Source organism: Cavia porcellus, unplaced genomic scaffold, assembly GCF_034190915.1.
Source record: "Cavia porcellus strain 051 isolate PalLab524CR breed Dunkin Hartley unplaced genomic scaffold, mCavPor4.1 scaffold_21, whole genome shotgun sequence".
Classification (NCBI taxonomy): Eukaryota; Metazoa; Chordata; class Mammalia; order Rodentia; family Caviidae; genus Cavia; species Cavia porcellus.
Genome location: NW_026947504.1, coordinates 60,471,784 through 60,491,084, shown reverse-complemented (window position 1 = coordinate 60,491,084; position 19,301 = coordinate 60,471,784). Strand labels below are relative to the sequence as shown.

At 35.2% G+C, this 19,301-nt stretch overlaps 1 protein-coding gene and 1 long non-coding RNA gene across 2 annotated transcripts in view; one reads left to right on the top strand and one right to left on the bottom strand.

The window, feature by feature from the left end:
* Nucleotides 1–19,301, top strand: part of Nufip1 (nuclear FMR1 interacting protein 1) — a 37,825-nt gene that overhangs the window by 2,719 nt on the left and 15,805 nt on the right. The window contains exons 3-6 of the mRNA XM_003477469.4: nucleotides 1,918–2,016; nucleotides 2,770–2,832; nucleotides 3,654–3,730; nucleotides 17,064–17,156. Coding sequence (XP_003477517.2) covers nucleotides 1,918–2,016; nucleotides 2,770–2,832; nucleotides 3,654–3,730; nucleotides 17,064–17,156 — 332 coding nt within the window. The remainder of the gene's footprint in view (nucleotides 1–1,917; nucleotides 2,017–2,769; nucleotides 2,833–3,653; nucleotides 3,731–17,063; nucleotides 17,157–19,301) is intronic.
* Nucleotides 603–17,597, bottom strand: LOC134472000 (uncharacterized). Its single transcript, XR_010041825.1, has 3 exons — nucleotides 17,388–17,597; nucleotides 1,079–1,219; nucleotides 603–765 (listed from the first exon to the last, which is right to left on the bottom strand). It is a non-coding gene; the product is annotated as an uncharacterized LOC134472000 (long non-coding RNA).

The window sequence follows — 19,301 nt, the reverse complement described above, 5'->3', positions numbered from 1 at the left end:
ATATTGAGAAGCAAACTGAGAAATTGTAGGAAAAGAAAACAGAGAATAAACAGTATCAGGAGTAAAAAATATTTGAAAAATGTGATTACAGATAAATGTAAATTTTATTAAACTTAGGAAAAATAAAAAATTACTAGCAGACTGGGAGGAAACTGATAAAAGTTTGGGAGAAACTAGAAGACCACCTTTCTCTTATTCAGTTGAAAGCATGAAGTTAAGAATAAACTATAACAAAAGACCTTTTTCATAATCTTTGCTTTTTAACATAGATATTTTAAGAACAGATTAGTAAAAAAAGCAATTTTTTCCCTTGTGTTATATTCCAGTAAAACTAAATGTAATGTTTCTAATTTAAAATAATTTTTAGTCATCCTGTTGCGTGTTTGAATAACGTTTCAAATAATGTTTGAAACTCAGACTGAATATATTACTGTTTATGCACATTATTGTTTATCTTAATTCACTGTAAGTGCTTCAGTTTTTTTTGCTAGTATTTATTTTTATGAAAGCTTTTTTAATGAACTGTTTGTATTGTATTAAAGTAAGTTTCCTTTATTCTCATGTAACTAACAGATATAGTCTTTCAAATTTAAGGTATACAACCAATTACAATAGTTTAAAATAAGTTGATTAAGCCGGGTGTCGTGGCTCATGCCCATAATCCCAGCACTCGGGAGGCTGAGGCAGGAGTATCGTTGTGAGTTCATGACCAGCCTGGGCTACAAAGTGAGCTCAAGGCCAGCCTGAACTGCATAGTGTGAGACCCTGTCTCAAAAAAGACCAAAAAAAAAAAAAAAAAAAAGTTTATTAGTGTATGTTGCATAAATTAATGTCTTTCATTTTGGCATGAAAACTGTAGTACATGTTGACAAGGATAGTATCCCCAAACCCCATTATTAAAAGAATTGGAGACTATTTCCAGTAGTTTCTAGACTATTAAATAGTGTTTCTGTTCATGTTTAAGTATGAAAATAGCAAATTATGAATCACAAACAGCTAATACTTAAATGATTCTTTTTCACCTTTTCTGTAATTTTAAAATTACATGAAATATTTTTCCTAAAAGAAGTATTCTTACCTTGAATATTTATTTTTAGATCTCTTTGATATGTTGCACTAAATCCTGATTAGATTATCAACTTGAAATTTACTTGTAGATTATATTTGCTTTGTTTAGATTTAAAGGTTTTTCATCATGCCTGGCTTCTGTTAATATTTCCTAAAAACAAAAAAGCAAAAAAGCCTGTTAACTTAGAAGTATATTTAGAAGCATATTGTACATATGAGGGGTGATCTAAACATACAGTAAAATTTTAAATTTAAGCAATGTATTACAGTAAAAGGTATTGCCAGTAATCACCCTAAAAATGCTCCTCCTCTCCTTGAATGCGCCTATCTCGTCATTTTTGGTACTTTCTGAAGCAGTTCTGGAAATTGTCTCGCGTGAGGAACCTTAGTTGCACTGTTACATCTACCTTGGTGTCCTGAATCAGTCCATTTACCGCTCATGATCATTTTGAATTTGAGGAAGAGCCAGAAGTCACTTGGTGCCACGTCCACTGAATAGTGTGGATGAGGGCACTGTAATGTTTACACGAGCCTGTCTTCCTGTTGGATGGCATGTGGTGGGACTATGTACCATAATTTTGATCGCATTTGGTAAAAATATGAAATGGGCCTTTGGAACTTTTTCAGAAAGTGGCAAGAAGGATGGGATAAATGTGTCTGAAGTGAGTGGGAGTATTTTGGGAGCCATTAATGGCAATGTTTTTTACTGTACTACTAAAATTCACTGCACGGCTTGTGTAAAGGTTATGTGAAAAATCAAAGTATATTTAACTAGAAGGATACTTACATTTTTATTATTGGCTGAGATTTTTTTTTTAACCAAAAGCTACTGTCTGTTTTTATTTGCAGAAAAGAAAAGAACCTATTTTTCACTTTTTTTGTGATACTTGTGATCGTGGTTTTAAAAATCAAGAAAAATATGACCAACATATGTCTGAACATACAAAAGTAAGTGTTCTTAGTCATGTTGAAATTTATGTAACAAAATGGCCCGTAATTTGTGTTTTTGGTAGAAATTCCAAACTTATTTTTCTTGTAAGTTTATAGTTTTCATAGAAATGCTTAAGACTTGACAGATGGGGATAATGCCCCAGGAATTTGCAGTTTGAATGTGGGATGTCCAGTGCTCCAGAGAGATTGTAAGATACCGCTAACAGGGAGGCCCAGCAGCTCCCTGCTTAGTAAGCAGACCGGGCCCTTCTTGTCTTGTGCGCATTTAAGTCTCAGACTGTGTAACTACACTGTTATTTGCCATGGATCACCACCCGCTAAGATGACCCAAATTTTAAGTACTTTTAAAAAAAATACTCAGAATGTTTAAAATTTTAAAAGTTCTTGATTTGGGAAAGTTCTTTTTTCATTTAAGGAATTCAGCTTTAATAACTTAAATTCATTTAGTGACACCTATAAATTCAACTTTAGGAAGTAAGACTATTTTACAACAATGCTGATGTCTATTTTCACTCAAGAGGAAAAGTAAATGAGGCGTATCGTGGTGCTCTGTAGTTAGTGAGTGTCGCTCCTTTTTAAATGCAGCTCCAGTTTGCAGTGACTTTTTTTTTGCAATTGACATAAGAATGAAGGGACACCACTACACAGAAGGGTAGTTCTGAAGTATGGCTAGAATGTATTTGTATATATACAGCAGGAAAATTTTAATGTGAAAAATGTTAAATGGTCTTTAAAAAAAACTTCTTACAGTGCCCCGAAGTAGATTGTTCTTTTAGTGCACATGAGAAGATTGTCCAGTTCCACTGGAGAAATGTAAGTTTTTTTATGTTTTTTTAAATCATAGCCTTTTATTGATATACACTCTTCTTATTAAACTATTACCATCATATCTCATCATTTACATGGTCTAATTATAAGGGAGATTTATGGAGTACTTCTTCCTTTTTTTATCCCCCCTGTGGTATTGGGGATTGAAGCTGGGACCCTCACACTGAGTTACATCCAGCACTGTTCACCGTTTCTTATTTTGAGATGAGGTCTCGCCAAGTTACTAAATTGTCCAGGATGGATTTGAACTTGCAGTCCTCCTGCCTTGGTCTTCTACAGTACAAGATTATAGGCATGTGCCAATGTTCCTTGCTAAAATTTCTACTTTATAAGAGAACTTTAAGATTCTTAATTATAGACTCAACACACGAATGTGAAGTCAGTAAATGGGGGGCAAGGGTAGACTTTCCTAGGGCCTCCAGACTGATTATTGCCTTTGAGTTTCTTAACTCCAAATTTATGCTGGTTTTATTATGTCATGCGACATAAAATTACCTGATTCGTGCGTTTCTTTAGCTTCTACTGTCAATTTTGTTTGGTAAGTTATTCATTTTAGTATTTAATGTGAATTAGAAAATATACATCTATTTCGTAACTAAATTTTATTGTTTTCCTATATTAATGTAAGTGGATAAAATTGTTCTTTCTCCTTTAAAATAAAAGTCATAATAAGAATGTGTAAAATTGGCTTATTTGCCATAGTTTTCCGTTTGTTTTTGCTTGGAAATTTAATGTTGAAAACAGGCTCCTGCTTAGTCAAAAGCATACAGTATGCTTCCTGATATTCAGTAGACTTTTGCTCCTAGATGCATGCTCCTGGTATGAAGAAGATCAAGTTAGATACCCCAGAGGAGATCGCGAGATGGAGAGAAGAAAGGAGAAAGTGAGTGAAGAGCTCAAAACTGGTGACATACGGGCTGTGAGCTCCAAAATAACAACAGTCTAGCCATAATGAGTAATGTCCAAAAGTGATTTGGTATATATTACAGTCATTTAATTGAAAATGACTGATCCTGATTTTGTTGTTTTTCAGAATTGGTCTATAGTGACTGAGAATTCTGTTACTTGATGGTTTAAAAATAATCATAATTTTTATTTGAGTAGTTAAATTCATTGAATTCCCTTATAATATTGGTATTATGGAAGAGGACTAGAAGCTGCGTTAGATGAGGTTGTTATTAAAGTAGTTTTTGTGGGGAGGCTGAATAGGAACTCTCCATTTTTATATCAAATACATCATAGTTGGATTATACTCTTCCTTTGAGGAGAACTATTTGCTGCCTATTATCATTTGGTGATGGAGGCAATAATGGTTGGGTGTTCTCATTTTTAGAATGTACACACAGTACTTTGCTGCGTTTATTTTTTTGATTTTTAACACAAAATTGTTGAATAAGTACTATATACTGGGCAGAAGGTGCACATCAGAAAATATATATGTGTTTACTTTTAACTGTAAAAAGATCAATAATTCATCTCTGTAGTTAACCTTTAAAAAATTTAAACTTTACCATGTGACTTTTGGTTTTGTACTTAACAAGGGAAGAAACTTTAGTTCATGTATAACTAGAATATATTTATGAAAAAAGTATGGCTCTATTTTACTGTCTTCTCAGATAATTCATCATAGGAAACTAAGACAGAACTGGTGGGATTCTTCCTCTTTAAAATTTTATTTTAAAGAGACAAACATAAAATTTTGAAACAAGATAATTAGAGGACAGCAATGGTTACTACACTGCATGTTATCCTTCAATTAGTTACTCAGAGTACGGGATATCTGCATTTAATTGTCCAAACAATATTAGCACAAATCTTTCTTTTCGGGGGCTGGGGATTTAGCTCAGCAGCATAAGCGCCTGCTTTGCAAGCAGACAGTTGTGAGTTCGATCCCTGGTACCGATAAAAACGAAAAAGACAAAAAAAAAAAAAAAATCTTTCTTTTCAATTTTTCAAGAGAAATTAGTAGTATAACTATCTTAACTAATATATATATATAATTTCTTTCAGCTTTTCACACCAGGGAGACAATGCCATGTTTACATATGTGTAAAGTCATATATTTCTTGTAATTCAAAAATAGGAAGCGTAAGAGATAAAAACAGAAGTTTAAGAAAGATACTTAAAATTCTTGATCAGCAGGTTACATTTATACTTTAACTTAAAAGCTTTCAGTTCAAATACCCTTACATAGGTATTGTTATGCCAAATGTGCTGTTTTATGAAAAAGTTAGTTACTGCCCTTTAAGGGTATAGAGAGAATTCTAAGAGAAGCCAAAGAAACAAATTCAGAACCAAGCCTAGTGTGACTATCATCCCAGGACTCAGGAGGCTGAGGTGGAAGGCTACTGTGGGCTATAGAGTGAGATCCTACCTGTCTCAAAAAATGAATGCATGAATGGATGGATGAATGAATGGCATTCTGGGAAGAAGACTGCAAGTTCACCCCCAGGCTGGGTAACTTAGTAAGATCCTATCTCAAAAAAGGATATAGCTTAGTGTAATTCCCAATCCGAAAAAAAGGTGGGGGGAGGGATTCAGAACCATTGAGAACAAATAAAATTCAATTAAAATATATAATTGTCAGATAACAGTTAACCAGATGTGCAGGAAAAAAAATACATGAAGGCGAAGGAATAATCGAGAAATTTAATTTTCAAACAAGGAGAATGTAGTCGGTCAACTTGAATATGATGGTGTAACAGCATTTCAGGAACATCCTTGTTTCACAGATAAAGGAGTCTAGGCTATCTAGAATAGCCTGGAATCCCTTCATCTCTTTGACAAAATCTTGATTATCTTATAAGGCCCATTTTTAAAATTCTCAGACTTACCATTCTCTTTTCATTTCCTGTATTTTCACGCTACCGGAGTGCCAGTTTGTTAGAAAGGGAGTTTATACCAGAATGTAGATCTGTATACTGTTTTCTTTATTGATAAAGTTTTGGTAAGAAAAAAAATTCAGACAAATTTGGTGGTACATGCCTGTAATCCTAGCTCTTGGGAGGCTGGTGCAGGAGAATTACCATGAGTTTGAATGTAGCTTGGGTTACATGGTGAGATCAAGGCCAATCTGAACTGTATAGCAAGATCCTGTTTTAAAAACCAAAAAACCCCATTTTTTTAGGTGAATGTAGACACGCTTGGGGCATAGCTGTTTGTACTGTGGTGTAAGCATATGGGTTATATATTAGTCCCTGGATTAAACTACCCTTTTAAAGCACTGTTCCTACCTCTTCTATAATTACATGTTATTACGCAACCACTAATTTGTCACATTATTTTACGGTCGGCCCTCATTTTGGACATCTTTGATCCTGTTGCACTTTGCACAGTGCCTGGAATTCTCATATGGAGAATATGTAGTTGCTGATTTACTGTTAAATGTTGTATGATGTGGAAAACTCGACTTTGGCAATGAGGAAGGTCGCTCAACCAACTACAAGGTCAAACTTTGAAGTCAAAGGAGTTGGGACCATGAGGTAGTTTGAGTTTGTAAACAATTCTGATGCACTAAATATGAACCTTCTTCCATCCTGTAGGTGGCATCTTTATAGACAGAATTATTTCTCTTTATAATGGGGCTTTTTTTGAGGGCATTGGTTTTTTAAAAAGATGTTTTGGTTTTATCTTTTTCTTAATATTTTGGACATAGGAATAAGCGAACCAGAAGAGTTAACTGTTATCTCCTGTCTGATAAGTTTTGAAGAGCTGACTGTAATTTTACCTTGCAAGATAATGAAAATGGGCTAGTCAGGAAGATACTCCCTCCCCACCCCCACTTAGTTCGGACCTTTATCTTTTCAAGGCCAGTGCAGTTTGGTGGTGCTAGCCCCTTTGAAAAATGTTTAATTCTCTTGAGCAAAATGCAGCATGCCATTTTGTGGAAGCCAATAGAGGGGAGAACTTCAAGGAGGAAGATATGGTTAGCGGTTCAGATTGCTAAGGAAAGGTCAAATAAAACAAGAAGCAAAGGTGACTGATTTTCTGACACATAGCGCCTCCTTGCTGGGGATTCCAAATTAATCCTTGGCCTTCTTCCTTGGCATCCTAATATCTACCTGTATCGTTCTCTTTAATTCTAACACCCACTCACCTCTGGTAATTTTTTTATTTTTATGTAATTTAAGTGGATATTAGTAAAGAAAAATTTTCAAAAGTACTCTTAACTTCTGTGAAAAAGTAGAACAAAATTTCATAACAAAATAATTAGAAACAACAATATTAAAACATTGCATATCATGATCTTAAAAGAATGACCAAAATGTTACGCATAATGGAAGTCATAGACAGAAAATACTCTCTTACAAAGAAGAAACAGGGAGAGAAAAGCACAAAACTTTCTCTTCAGTGAACCGGAACTAGTACATAAATGAAACAAATTAGCATATATATTAAAGTACTTTGGAAACAACTGAATCGATACTGGGCTATGTGGGCTTCTCGCTGCTTCCTCTTTATCTTCATTCTTGCACACACACTCTCTCTCTCTCTTTCCTTTTTAGTTTCTTGTGTAAGACACCGTGCAGTATTTAGCTGTGGATCTAAACATTGCTTTCAAGTTGCATCCATTTGCCTATGAATATCTCATTTATCTTTATTTATAGCAGAGCAGTACTCTATTGTGCATAAATATATACCATATTTACTTTGTTCATTTGTTGATTCCATATACCCTGTTTCCAGTAATTCTAAACGAGAGGTGCAGCCTTTGCCACATGCCCTTGGCATGTTACGTGCTGTAGCAGAAATGTGCTTAATTTGAATTTATTCAAACCTTTTTACCTGCACATTTCCAGTGTCCTGTACCTTTATTCCTTTTTTGCCACTCACTTTGATGGCCATCTCTGTTTTTTTTTTTTAATTTAAAGAAAAAAAAATGGGTAGAAATAATACATAATTTCAAAAAAACAGTAAGAAATCACTAGTTGATAAATTACATATTGTCCTCTTAGAAATAGTTGTTCAATATAAAAGTAAAGCATACAAGCATACATTTAAACAGTGAGACTGCAACCAGTTCTGTTCAACTATCCAACAAAAACTTAGTAATATGGGGGCTGGGGATTTAGCTCAGCGGCATAAGGGCCTGCCTTGCAAGCAGGCAGTTGTGAGTTCAATCCCCGGTACCGATAAAAAGGAAAAAGACAAAAAAAAAAAAAAAAACTTAGTAATATGGTTATCAATCCTACATACTTAAACATACACGCAATTATATCCTTTAGATCATTTTGTTTTCCTCTTTTTTTTTTACAATAGCAATTACACATTTTGGGTTTTATTACTCCTACATTTCTTACTACTTTTTACATTGGAGACACAATGTGATATTTATAAATATGATTCTTATTTATTTCACTAATTAGGATAGCCTAAATTGTCTCCATTTGCCTGTGAAGGCCTCAAGATCATCCTTTTTATAGCTGAGTAATATTCCATTGTATAAAAATACCACATTTTGCCGGGTGTGGTGTCTCACGCTTGTAATCCCAGCACTCTGGAGGCTGAGGCAGGAGGATCATTGTGAGTTTGAGACCAGCCTAGGCTCCAAAGTGAGCTCAAGGCAAGCCTGAACTGCATAGAGAGACCCTGTCTCAAAAAAAAGACAAAAAAAACCAAAAAAACAAAAAAACACATTTTTTTATCCACTCTGGTGGATGGGCATCTTGGTTGTTTCCAAGATTTAGCTATTACAAATTGTGCTGCTATGAACATGGGTGCACATATATCACTGTGACCTTTGCAGTTTTCTGGGAAAATATCCAGGAAGGGAATAGCTGAATTGAATGGAACTTCCAATCCTAGACTTCTGAGAAATCTCCATAGTGATTTCCATAGTGGCTGCACCAGTCTACACTCCCACCAACAGTGGAGAAGTGCCCCCCCCAGCCTCGCCAACCTTTGTTATCAGTTGATTTCTTGATAGCAACTATTCTTTCCGGAGTGAGGTGAAATCTCAATACTGTTTTAATTTGCATTTCTCGAATGACCAGTGATGGTGCACATTTCTTCATGTATTTATTTTCCATTTGTGTATCTTCATCTGAGAACTATGTGTTCATCTCAGATGCCCATTTTTGGAGAGTGTCTTTGAGCTTGGGGGGCTTGATGTTTTTCAATTCTTTACATGTTTTGGATATAAGTCCTTTGTCTGAGGGGTTTGTTAGCTAAAATTCTTTCCTATTCTGTGGGTTTTTTTTTTTTTTTTTTTTTTACTCTGTTGGTGATTTCTTTTGAAGTGCAGAAACCGAGTAATATGAGATCCCAGTTGTTGATTTTTTGAAGTGTTTCCTGTGTAGTTGGCGTTTTGTTCATGAGTTCTTTGCCTATCCCTATGTCTCTTAAGACTTCTACCTAACTTATCTTCCAGTAGATTTAGTGTTTCTGTTTTAATATTTTAGGTCTTTGATCTATTTAAACTTTAGTTTTGTGTATAGTGATAGGCATGGATCTAGTTTTAGTCTTTGGCATGTGGAGAACCAATTTTTCCACCACCATCTATTAAAGAGGCTATCCTTCCAGTGAGCATGTTTAGCCCCCTTTTCAAATATCAGGTGGCTGAGTGTCTTTGTAGTTGTGCTTGCATCTTTTAATTGTTCCATTGATCCTCAGGTCTATTTCTTTGCCAGCACCCATGCTGATTTTATCACTGTGGCTTTGTAGTATAGTTTCAAGTCACGAATTGAGATGCCTCCTGCCTTGCCTTTGTTGCCCAGAATTGCCTTTGCTATTATTCTAGGTTTCTTCTGTTTCATCCCTGGTTTTTAAGGTTGGACATGCTCCTCTTTGAGTGTTACTTTCCATCCATCTAAGCTCTAATGTTACTTTTCAGCTAGATTTGGACTAGTTGAGGCTTCCTATCCTTTAACTCCTTTCTTCACCCCCTTCTCTCTTCCAGGCTCTGTCCACCTTAGTTCCCCGTAGCCACTCAAGTCACTGACTCACCTCTGCTATTCCAGTTGTTTGAGTGGAGATTCATCACCTGGCTGCATCTCAATTCTTAACTCCTGAATATCAACTTTTAACTCCTGTATGTCCTGTTTCAGAAAAGAGACTGTTGAAATTTGTGCAACTAGTGAATATCTGCAGTGTCCTCTGACTGAAGGAACTGAGTTGACAAATGAGCTTAGGTTTTTTTTCTGCTTTGTTTTTGGGTCAGAAAATTCGATGTTCAGTATGTATATATTTCTTAGTTGTATAGGTGACTGTTTAAAATTTGTATATATGTATATTTGTGTAGCTTTTATGTAAGTTTTTACTTCTTAGTTTTGCTCATGTCATTGTTTCTAAAAAAAGTCTTATTTTTTCCATCTGTAAAATTCTGCTTATCACTTGTGTTCCAACAGCAATCCTGTCACTTTGGGGATGTTTTTCCTCACCTCACTAGATGGATGTCTTACCCTTCTTTGAATACAGAGTCCCCTCTGCCTCTCTAGCATAGACATCACTTATTGTTCTGTTGAACTTTTTTGCATTTATTTTTTATTCCTGAATGAATCACAAGCGTTAGAAAAGTAAGAAAATCTTTTAAATGGCCGTTAGTAGCCCATGGGAAATAAGAATGTAAATGTTAATTTATGTAAGCAGGATTTGAAATTATTTTTTGTTGTGTTTTGTAATTCTCTTTGGCTATTAATAAGTGATTGGAGAAATCTTGTTGAATCTTGAATTTTTAGGCATATTTTGAATAGTACCTTTATTATTTTTAGAGAAAAAGGGCAAAAATATATTGATCTAATTAATAACTGGTTGGAAATAAATGGTGTAATTAATACTACTTTTTAATTGTTGTGGTTCTCACCACAAAGGGCAGACTACTAAGACAAACCAGATTGATCTGTATTTGAATGGCTTTTCTAATGTGAACTATGCCCCCTGGTGGTTTTGTGCAAGTGATTAAAAGAAAAAAAATTCTACAGGCTGGAAAAACTTGGAGAATATTATTTGAAGATAAAAACTAGCTTAGGTAGCATGTATTTATATGAAAGCCCCTGGTAGAAAACCAGTTTGATTTTCATATGTTAAGAAATCTCAACAACCTTGAAACATGTGATAACTTTGAATAAATTCTTAACAGTAGTTTAGTTTGAAAGTTTGACATTCATTTGTTGTAGTTACATTTGAAGAGGTGAAGTTTTTCAACTTGTGGCTAATGTCTCCAGAACCAGACAAGAGTAGATGCTTGGTCTTTAAGGCTCCCTCAAATGAGAGACTTAGGAAATGTGAGGTGCCTGTAAGATCATGGTCAATTAAAACCTTAGTTTTAAGCTATGTAGAGATGATAATATGTGGTCAAGGAGAAGCTGGAAAGCTGGGACATCAGTGCTTTTTACAAGGGCTTCCTGTAAGAGGTGAAGTCTTCTGGGGATGTGGTTCAGAGACAGAGCACTTGCTTAGCCCTAGGTTTCACCACCACCACTGAGAGTAATGAGGTCCCCGAGCACCCCTCTTGGTTTAGGGTATGTCTACAGATAGTGTAATTCGTCCTTGTTAGTGGGCAGTCCTGACAAATGTATAGTTACATAAATGCTACCACAGATAAAGCAGTGTTCCATCTCCCCCTAATTCCATCATGGCTTTCATGGTTGGCCTCTCCAGCCTCGACCTGGCAACCACTGATCTAAGTTCTAGAGACTGTTCTATGATAGAGTTATGCAGTATGTAGCTTTTTGAGTCTAACTGAAAATTCATTGGTGTGTAGCAGTAGTTCACTTATTCTTGCTGAATATTTTTGTGTCCCATTGTGCACTGTGGTTTATTCCTAGTTGAGCATTGATTCCAGGATTTAGCTTTTAGAAAGCCTTCATAAACATTCATACACTTTGTTTTGATTAATTTGACTTGGATAAAAACCTGAGAGTCGAATTGGCTGGTCATAAGGTAAGTATATGTTTAAAAGAAACTGTTAGGGGGAGAAATGGTGTTTTTTTGGGTTTGTTTTGTTTTTTGCAGTATTGGGTGTTGAACCCAGGGGTGCTCAATCACTGAGTTATATCCCCAGCCCTTTTTTTCTTTTTGAGACAGTCTTGCTAATTTGCTCAGATGGGATTTGAAATTTGGAATCCTCTTGTCTCAGCCTCCCAGAATGCTGGGATTACAGGTGTGTACCTGTACTTAGCTAGGGCGGGGGAGAGTGTTTAAAGATGAGCCTATTTGAGCATGAAAAGCATTCAGATTAAAGGGAGTGGCTAGGGTGCAGTTGTGCTTGCATCAGGTAGGATTGTATTCCAGTGAAACACTAGCCTTGCTACACAACTTAGTGAAAAGAAGTTGCTTTTTCCCAAATAAATGAAGTGCAGGGCTGCTGTTGCTACTCAATAGTAGCATTGGGTTTAGCCTCTCTCTTGCTCAGGAGGTGATTTTCATGTTGCCCACCAGAGAGGGCCTCCATACTCAATTAAGCCCATATTCTAGGAAGGAAGAAGAAAGGCAAAAGAGACGTACCCTAGTTTTCTGTTTCATTGGGAAAGCAATAGATTTGTTTTTAGCTGTAACCAGGAAATTTTGCATATAGATTTATTGGCCACAAGGTTGCTTGGTTACCATTAGTGGTATTGGAGGCATCTCCAAGCAAAACTGTTAAGGAAGAAAGGAAAGTATCCAGTTAGCACTGTTTGCCTTGAGCTTGGTGGCACAGTTTGAAGCTAGTTGAATTCAAAACTATAAGTAAAATTTGGAAGCAGAAGCAGCCCTGTCATTTTGAATAAAGAATTGACTGGAACAAATGTTTGCCTGTTGGTGGTTCTTGCTGTGTAAGATAGGTGTATCTAACTCTAGTTTTAGAGCGTAGATTAAACGTAGTAATGAGAAGGGCATTGGAAAAGCAGTGGACACAGTCTGTTGAGTAAGCGACGTGACAGGTTAGTGAATTTTGGAGGAGCCTAAAATGATGAGGATAACAACTTGGGATGAAGTTCACTTTTATCTGTGATGTTGCCTGATCACAGTGTTCTCTAAAATTATCTTCCAACATTTGCTGAATTTATCTGACGTTCTTCCATATCTTACTTGGCAGGTTCTTGCTCCTTAGCATATTGTGAAGTTTTCATGTTATGTTTCATTAATAGGAAATATTTCTCTTCCTTTATACATTTGGTGGATTTCTCAAAAATATACTTATGCTGCTAGGTAAGGTGCCTGTAATCTCAGCACTTGGGAGGCAGAGGCAAGAGGATTGCCATGATTTCAAGACCAGCCTAGGCTACATAGTGATTTGAGGCCAGTCTGAAATATATAGTGAGAGCCTGTCTCAAAAACACAAGATAGCAAAACAAAACAAAACGAAAAAAACCACTTGTACTCTCTGTACTATTTTTTAAAAAATTCATTACAAAAATATATTTACTTTCTATGCCTTTCTCAACTTCAATTTAAAAAAAAAATTATTACTTGAACCTTTTTTTTTTTTTTGAGACAGGGTCTCGCTATGCAGTTCAGGCTGACCTTGAGCTCACTCTGTAGCCCAGGCTGGCCTTGAACTCACAACAATCCTCCTGTCTCAGCCTCCTGAGTGCTGGGATTACAGGCATGCACCACTACACCTGGCTTACTTAAACTATTAAGAAGAGTAAATTCTACATTGGTTGAATTGTCCTTCTGAGAATTTCATTGTTTCTGAAGAAGCTACTCTATTCTTTGCCATGCAGGAAAGATAAAGTCTGTGTAATTGCTATGTTAGAAAACCTTGTGAAAGATTTCAGAGGTAAGAATTTCAAAGAGGGAACAAAGCCAAAGATCTGCTTGATATATTGTCCTTAAATGAAAGTACATCTTTGTCTTTATTCCTTTGTCTTTATTTTTTTCTTTTCTTTTTTTTTTTTTAATCTTTTTCGTTTTTATCAGTACCAGGGATTGAACTCACGACTGCCTGCTTGCAAGGCAGGTGCTTATGCCGCTGAGCTAAATCCCTAGCCCGTCTTTATTTTTTTCAAATTAGCCAAACTCAGAGGGCCTGCTGAATTTATAAACTGTAAAGCTTTCTGTTAATCACCCTCAAAAGACAAAAAACTGTTTCCCCCAAAGGGTGATTCTTTCTTAAATTTTGACCCGTGAGGTACAACTGCTGTATAATTAGAGAAAATGAATGGTAGGGGTTTACTTACAAAACTTAACTTTTAGAAACTCAATCATATACATATTAGGAGTCCACTAGGTGGAGTAGTTTTGTAATGTTTACTTCACTACTCTCTGGCTCTGGAAAGCCTTTTAATTTATATCCCCAATACCTTCAGAATTTTAGCAGAGATGACTAGCTCCTTACTGTTGTATCTTTTGGAAGTTCAGAAAGACTTAAATATAGTGGCCCTGCTTTTGTGGAAGCAGTAGTGTTTCACTGAGGGTTTGTGTTTTATAGATAACAGGCCTGGGAGAAGTCAGTAAGTGGTGATTTGAGAGTAAAGGAAAAAGTTGGAAGAATAGAGTGACTGATAGGATATGTGCTGAGATAGTGCTGGCAGGGTCTTGCCCCTTTATGGACTCTGTAGTGCTTGTTACGGATTGTCACTGGACTCTTGGGGTGTAGACAAGTCCAAGACAAGCTAAGAAATGAAGGAGGAGAAGTGCAAAAGAAAAGGCATTCGATGTTAGGACCAATTCAGTTCCCCTTGTGTTGTTAAGGAAAGAGAATTCAGGGAGAAACGTGACTTAACAGGTAAAAATACAGAGAAACTGACTGAAAAGACCCCTTGTCACAAGCTTGACAACTTTATGATATCTATTCTTTAATAGGCATTGCACTATTTTTTCTGTGTATTGTTGTGCAATATAAGACATAATTTATGATTTTTTTCAGTGTTTTTGTTATTTCCAGTGTATGATAGGAACTTGGACTACATCCTTCACCATAGCTCTTTACTTTTCTTTATTTTTGTATCTCAGTGTGTTGGTGAAGTGAGGCTTCCTGACTGTTGTTTGTGTCTGTAGCCAGATTTTGTGTTTCTGATTTCGTGTTTGGGGTGAATAATTTGTCTTTTAGTATCTTTATTTTCTCTAGTTCTGAGTTGCTGAATTTTGTGTAAATTTTTGGAAGAGGATCTGATTCATTTCAGAACTGAAAAACAAGATCTCTTATCTTTGGAATAGATATTGGAAGCTTCCTTACTAAGAATTTGATACTTTAATGTACTAGAAAAAGAAAGCTATTTGAAAAGGTTCCCTCCAGAGAAGTTTCTGTAACGCTTTTTATGCCCTACTTAGAGAATTCTTTCTGATATCTTACCTAAAGCCCACTTGCTATAACAAATGTTTAAATTCTTTATCATGAAAAGTACATGTTTAACATTAGTTTACTTGTACATGGTACACCAAATTACCCAGTATTATTGTTTAACATGCGGCCCACCATGTTAACAGTCTACAACATTCAGAACAAAAGTAGGAAGAAATATAGTGGGCAGAATAAGTGAATTTGAGAGCAGTGGTGAATATGGGGTAGCTTTGAGTTTCGTGCCTAACCACAGTGGACACTTTGCAAATTATCACCATTTTTCTCATCATTTCTGCTTCTACATGTATATTGTGCTTTTAGATTGAAAACAGCTGGATACCATCTTCCCTGTAAAATTATTTTATTGTCACTTCTCATGCTATTTTAGAAGCTGCAAATAAATAGTTCCTTTTATCTTTCTTCAGAGGTTTTATTTTTTACCCTCTTAATCATCTTTGAGTCTCTTCTGAATCCTTTCCAATTTGTTTTTTTTCTCAGTGTTGCTTTTCAACCATGAGAATGCCATGAGACTATCTGGCCATTTTTTAGTATTACAGGAAGAATATTTCACACCTGTACAAGTGCCAACGCCCACTTCACAGAACTTTAGACTGTTTGCTTTTCAAAAGTGTAGTCACATGTTGCAGACCGGCTGTCAGATTTTTATCTCTAATGACCTTGATCTTTTCTGCTTGCATTTATTTATAGCTTGTACACTCATCATCTTTTATTTATGGAGGTTATTTTTCTTGGCTGGGGATGTCACTTTACACTGTCATTGAAATTTATTGCCTTTTCTGATTACTTCACCACTTAACCCAATGTCATTTCCATTCCTGTTATCCAGTATGGCAAACCATAGGCTTCTTATTCTCTGGGCTATTCAAACCAGGAATGCAGGTGTTTAAAAAAGAAAAAAATAGAGAACTGTTTTACAAACAATGACAACACAATTTGCTGATGTTTCTCGAAATTTTCTCCAATGAGTTTTCAGACTGAGTGTCCGAGTTGAGAGCTGTCTGTGTTCCCTCCTTCCATGGCTTTTATACTTTAAGGATCTGTCTCCCTCACCATCATTTTGGGGCCCACATCTCCACACAGCTGCCCCAGAAGCAAAGAAAGTAATTTATCTTGCACACTGCTGTCAGATTTAATCTGATCAAGACCTTATACATATTCCTATTCACAACTTCCTGTCACTTGATGAATTAAATATAAACATTCAGATCAATTCAAGAGACATTTTGACCTATGTCTCACTTTCTGGTCCAGTTACTTATAACTGTATCATGTTTCATAAAAAATTATTCTCTGGATATGTCTCATACTTTATGAGATCTTGGTTTATTTGCTTTGTTTGCTGCACTTCAGATACCTTGAAATTTTTCTTCTGCTTGCTGTTTTAACATCATTTAGAACCAATTTCTTTAATGTTCCATTCTTTCTAGATTTCTTCATTTTGATACAACTTTGCCTTCTCATCCCTTAAATCTTTATAGTCTTGATTTTGTCTTAAGTCATAGCTGTTTGTGTGATTTTTCTATCTTTTCTAATAGACTGTATTTTTTTTGGAACTGTTTTTTCCAAAAAAAAAGGAATTATCTCTTCCTCATCTTGCTAACTTTGAAAATACCTAGCATATATTTGCATAAGTGATTGAATATATGTAATGTTTTTCTTAGAGTATTTGTGGGAGAGCATACTAAATAGACAAATTGGATTAGTTTGAGCACACTATGTAATATAGTGCATTCAATTTAAATTCTAGCATTAGCTACTTACCTAGTTCCACCCTGGTAACAAGATTTCTAGAGCAGCAGCTGGTCTATACTTTTGGTAGTATTGTTATATCCTATGTTTTTCTCTCTCAGCAAAATTCTAGATGCAATTAAAGGTTTATAATGATTTACTGTTAGTTACTGGACAAAAATGTCCAGGTTCAGGACCTGCTTTATTTGCTTACATTTATACTTTGGAAGTCTTTTTCTACTAAATTTTTATTATTTTCTAGAAACTACCCAACTTTGGCCAATATTGAAAGGAAGAAAAAGTTAAAACTTGAGAAGGAAAAGAGAGGAGAAGTATTGACAACAACGCAGTATGGGTATGTTCCTCAAAATTGCTTGTATTCTTAGTGTTCATTTTAACTGAGTGTACTTCTAAGTAATAACGAGCAGAAACTAAAATCATTACAATCCTAATTCTGAAATCTTTGCTTTTTACCTTGTTTCCTTTTTAAAAATGTAACTAATTCTGTCTTCCTTACTTTTCTCTCATTGTTGAGACAAAATACCTGATGCCCAAAATGAAGAAAGGAAAACTTTATGTAGCTTACAGTTTTTGGAGGTTTCAGTTCATACTCAGCTAGTTCCAAGGTAGGGTGGTCTTGCTGAGGGGCAGCCATTCATGGCAGCTGTAAACAAGAAGAGCAAAATGGGGAAAGTACGCCTTCATCCTTCCCTTACATTATCTGCTGGCCACTCACTCCTGGGCGGATGCAGCACTCACGCTGCCAAGCCCAGCACTGGACGCAGAGCTAATCACAAACACGAGGCTCATCTGCCTCCACGACTGCGTGAGGCTTGGGGGCCATCCAAACACAAACCATAGCAACATCTAAAAATAGCGTTAACTATATTGATTTGATTTTTAAAAGATGTATAGTAAACAAGAACTGTCTTTTTCTAAGCTTTTTCCTTCTAGAGTAATCCATTTTATCCTCCTGGAGAACTTTTGTCTGTGTAGCACATAGATGATAGTTACAGTAACTTTTCTTTGTGTTTTGAACACCATTAACCTTTTTTAGACTTTGAAAATTTTACTTAGAGATTGTTTCATATTAACATATAACAAACCCCATCCTTTAAAGATATGTAGGAAGCTTAAGGATGCCTCACAAAGTTTTTTGTTTTTACTGGTTTCCTATTGACAGACATATGTGTTCTTACAAGTCTTTTACTAATAAAAAGTTGCCATTATTTCCCTTGTATATCAAAATACTTGGGGCTGGGGATTTAGCTCAGCGGCATAAGCACCTGCCTTGCAAGCAAGCGGTTGTGAATTCGATCCCTGGTACCGATAAAAAGGAAAAAGGCAAAAAAAAAAAATACTTTATGCAGGTATTTCTGTGGATAGGTTATTAGAAATGGTTTTGTTGAGTCAAACAGCATATGAATTTGTAATGTCACTAGATGCTGCCAAATACCAATCCTAGAAACTGAACCAGTTTGCTTTCCTACCAGCAGTGTATGAGATACTGTGTCTTCTGCTTTCAGTTTTCATTGAATGTTTCCATTTTATTTACAGACTTTTTAATGTAATGAAAATGTACTAATCTTAAGTGAACAGGGTATATATGTACATGTTCATGAACACTTGTGCATTTGTATAACTTCTGTGCAGATTAATATACAGAATCTCTTTACCTCACAAAGCTCTTTTAAGCCTTCCCCCGTTCAGTGCCTCCCTACAAAGATAATTTGATTTCTGATTTTAGATTTCTTTTGCCCATTCTTGTAACTTTCTATAAATGACACAATATACTATGTATTCTTGGGTGTGTGATTTCTGTAGCTCAAAATTATTTTGTGAGATATATTATATTTAGAGAGAGAGATATATATTAGAGACAAGTAGGGATATTTTGTAATGTTAAAAGGGTCACTAGAATAAGAAAACATAATAATCATATCTGTATATGCCTAATAACATAACTTTAAAAAAAATTATTGACTGCCTCAAAGAAGAACTAAATAAATTGAAAGTTAAAGGTTTTAATATATTTCTTTCTATAACTATTATAATATGTAATATTAGAGAAAATTTTTTAAAAGGAGATTTGAACACCAAAAAACCTAGCCTCTAGTATTAGTATACCTAATAACTAACAGATACACATTTTACCAAAAAGATGATAAAATAAGTAACAAATTTAGAAGGACTGAAATAATATAAAACAATTCATTTTGACCAAGTGTAAAGTCAACCAGAAATCAGAAACAGAAAGAAAAATATAAATACCTTAATAGCAACACATTTAAAATACAAATTACTAAAACTGACTTGAGAGATTAAAAATTAGAATTTCTCTAATAGATAGTTATCTGTTAGGAAAATAGAATCTATAATTAAGTACTGTCATATAAAAGAATTCAACTATCTGTGGGTTTAGTGTTAAATTCTTCCAACATTCACAGACCAGATACAAGTCTTATAAAAACTCTTCAGTGGCCAGGTGTGGTAGTACACA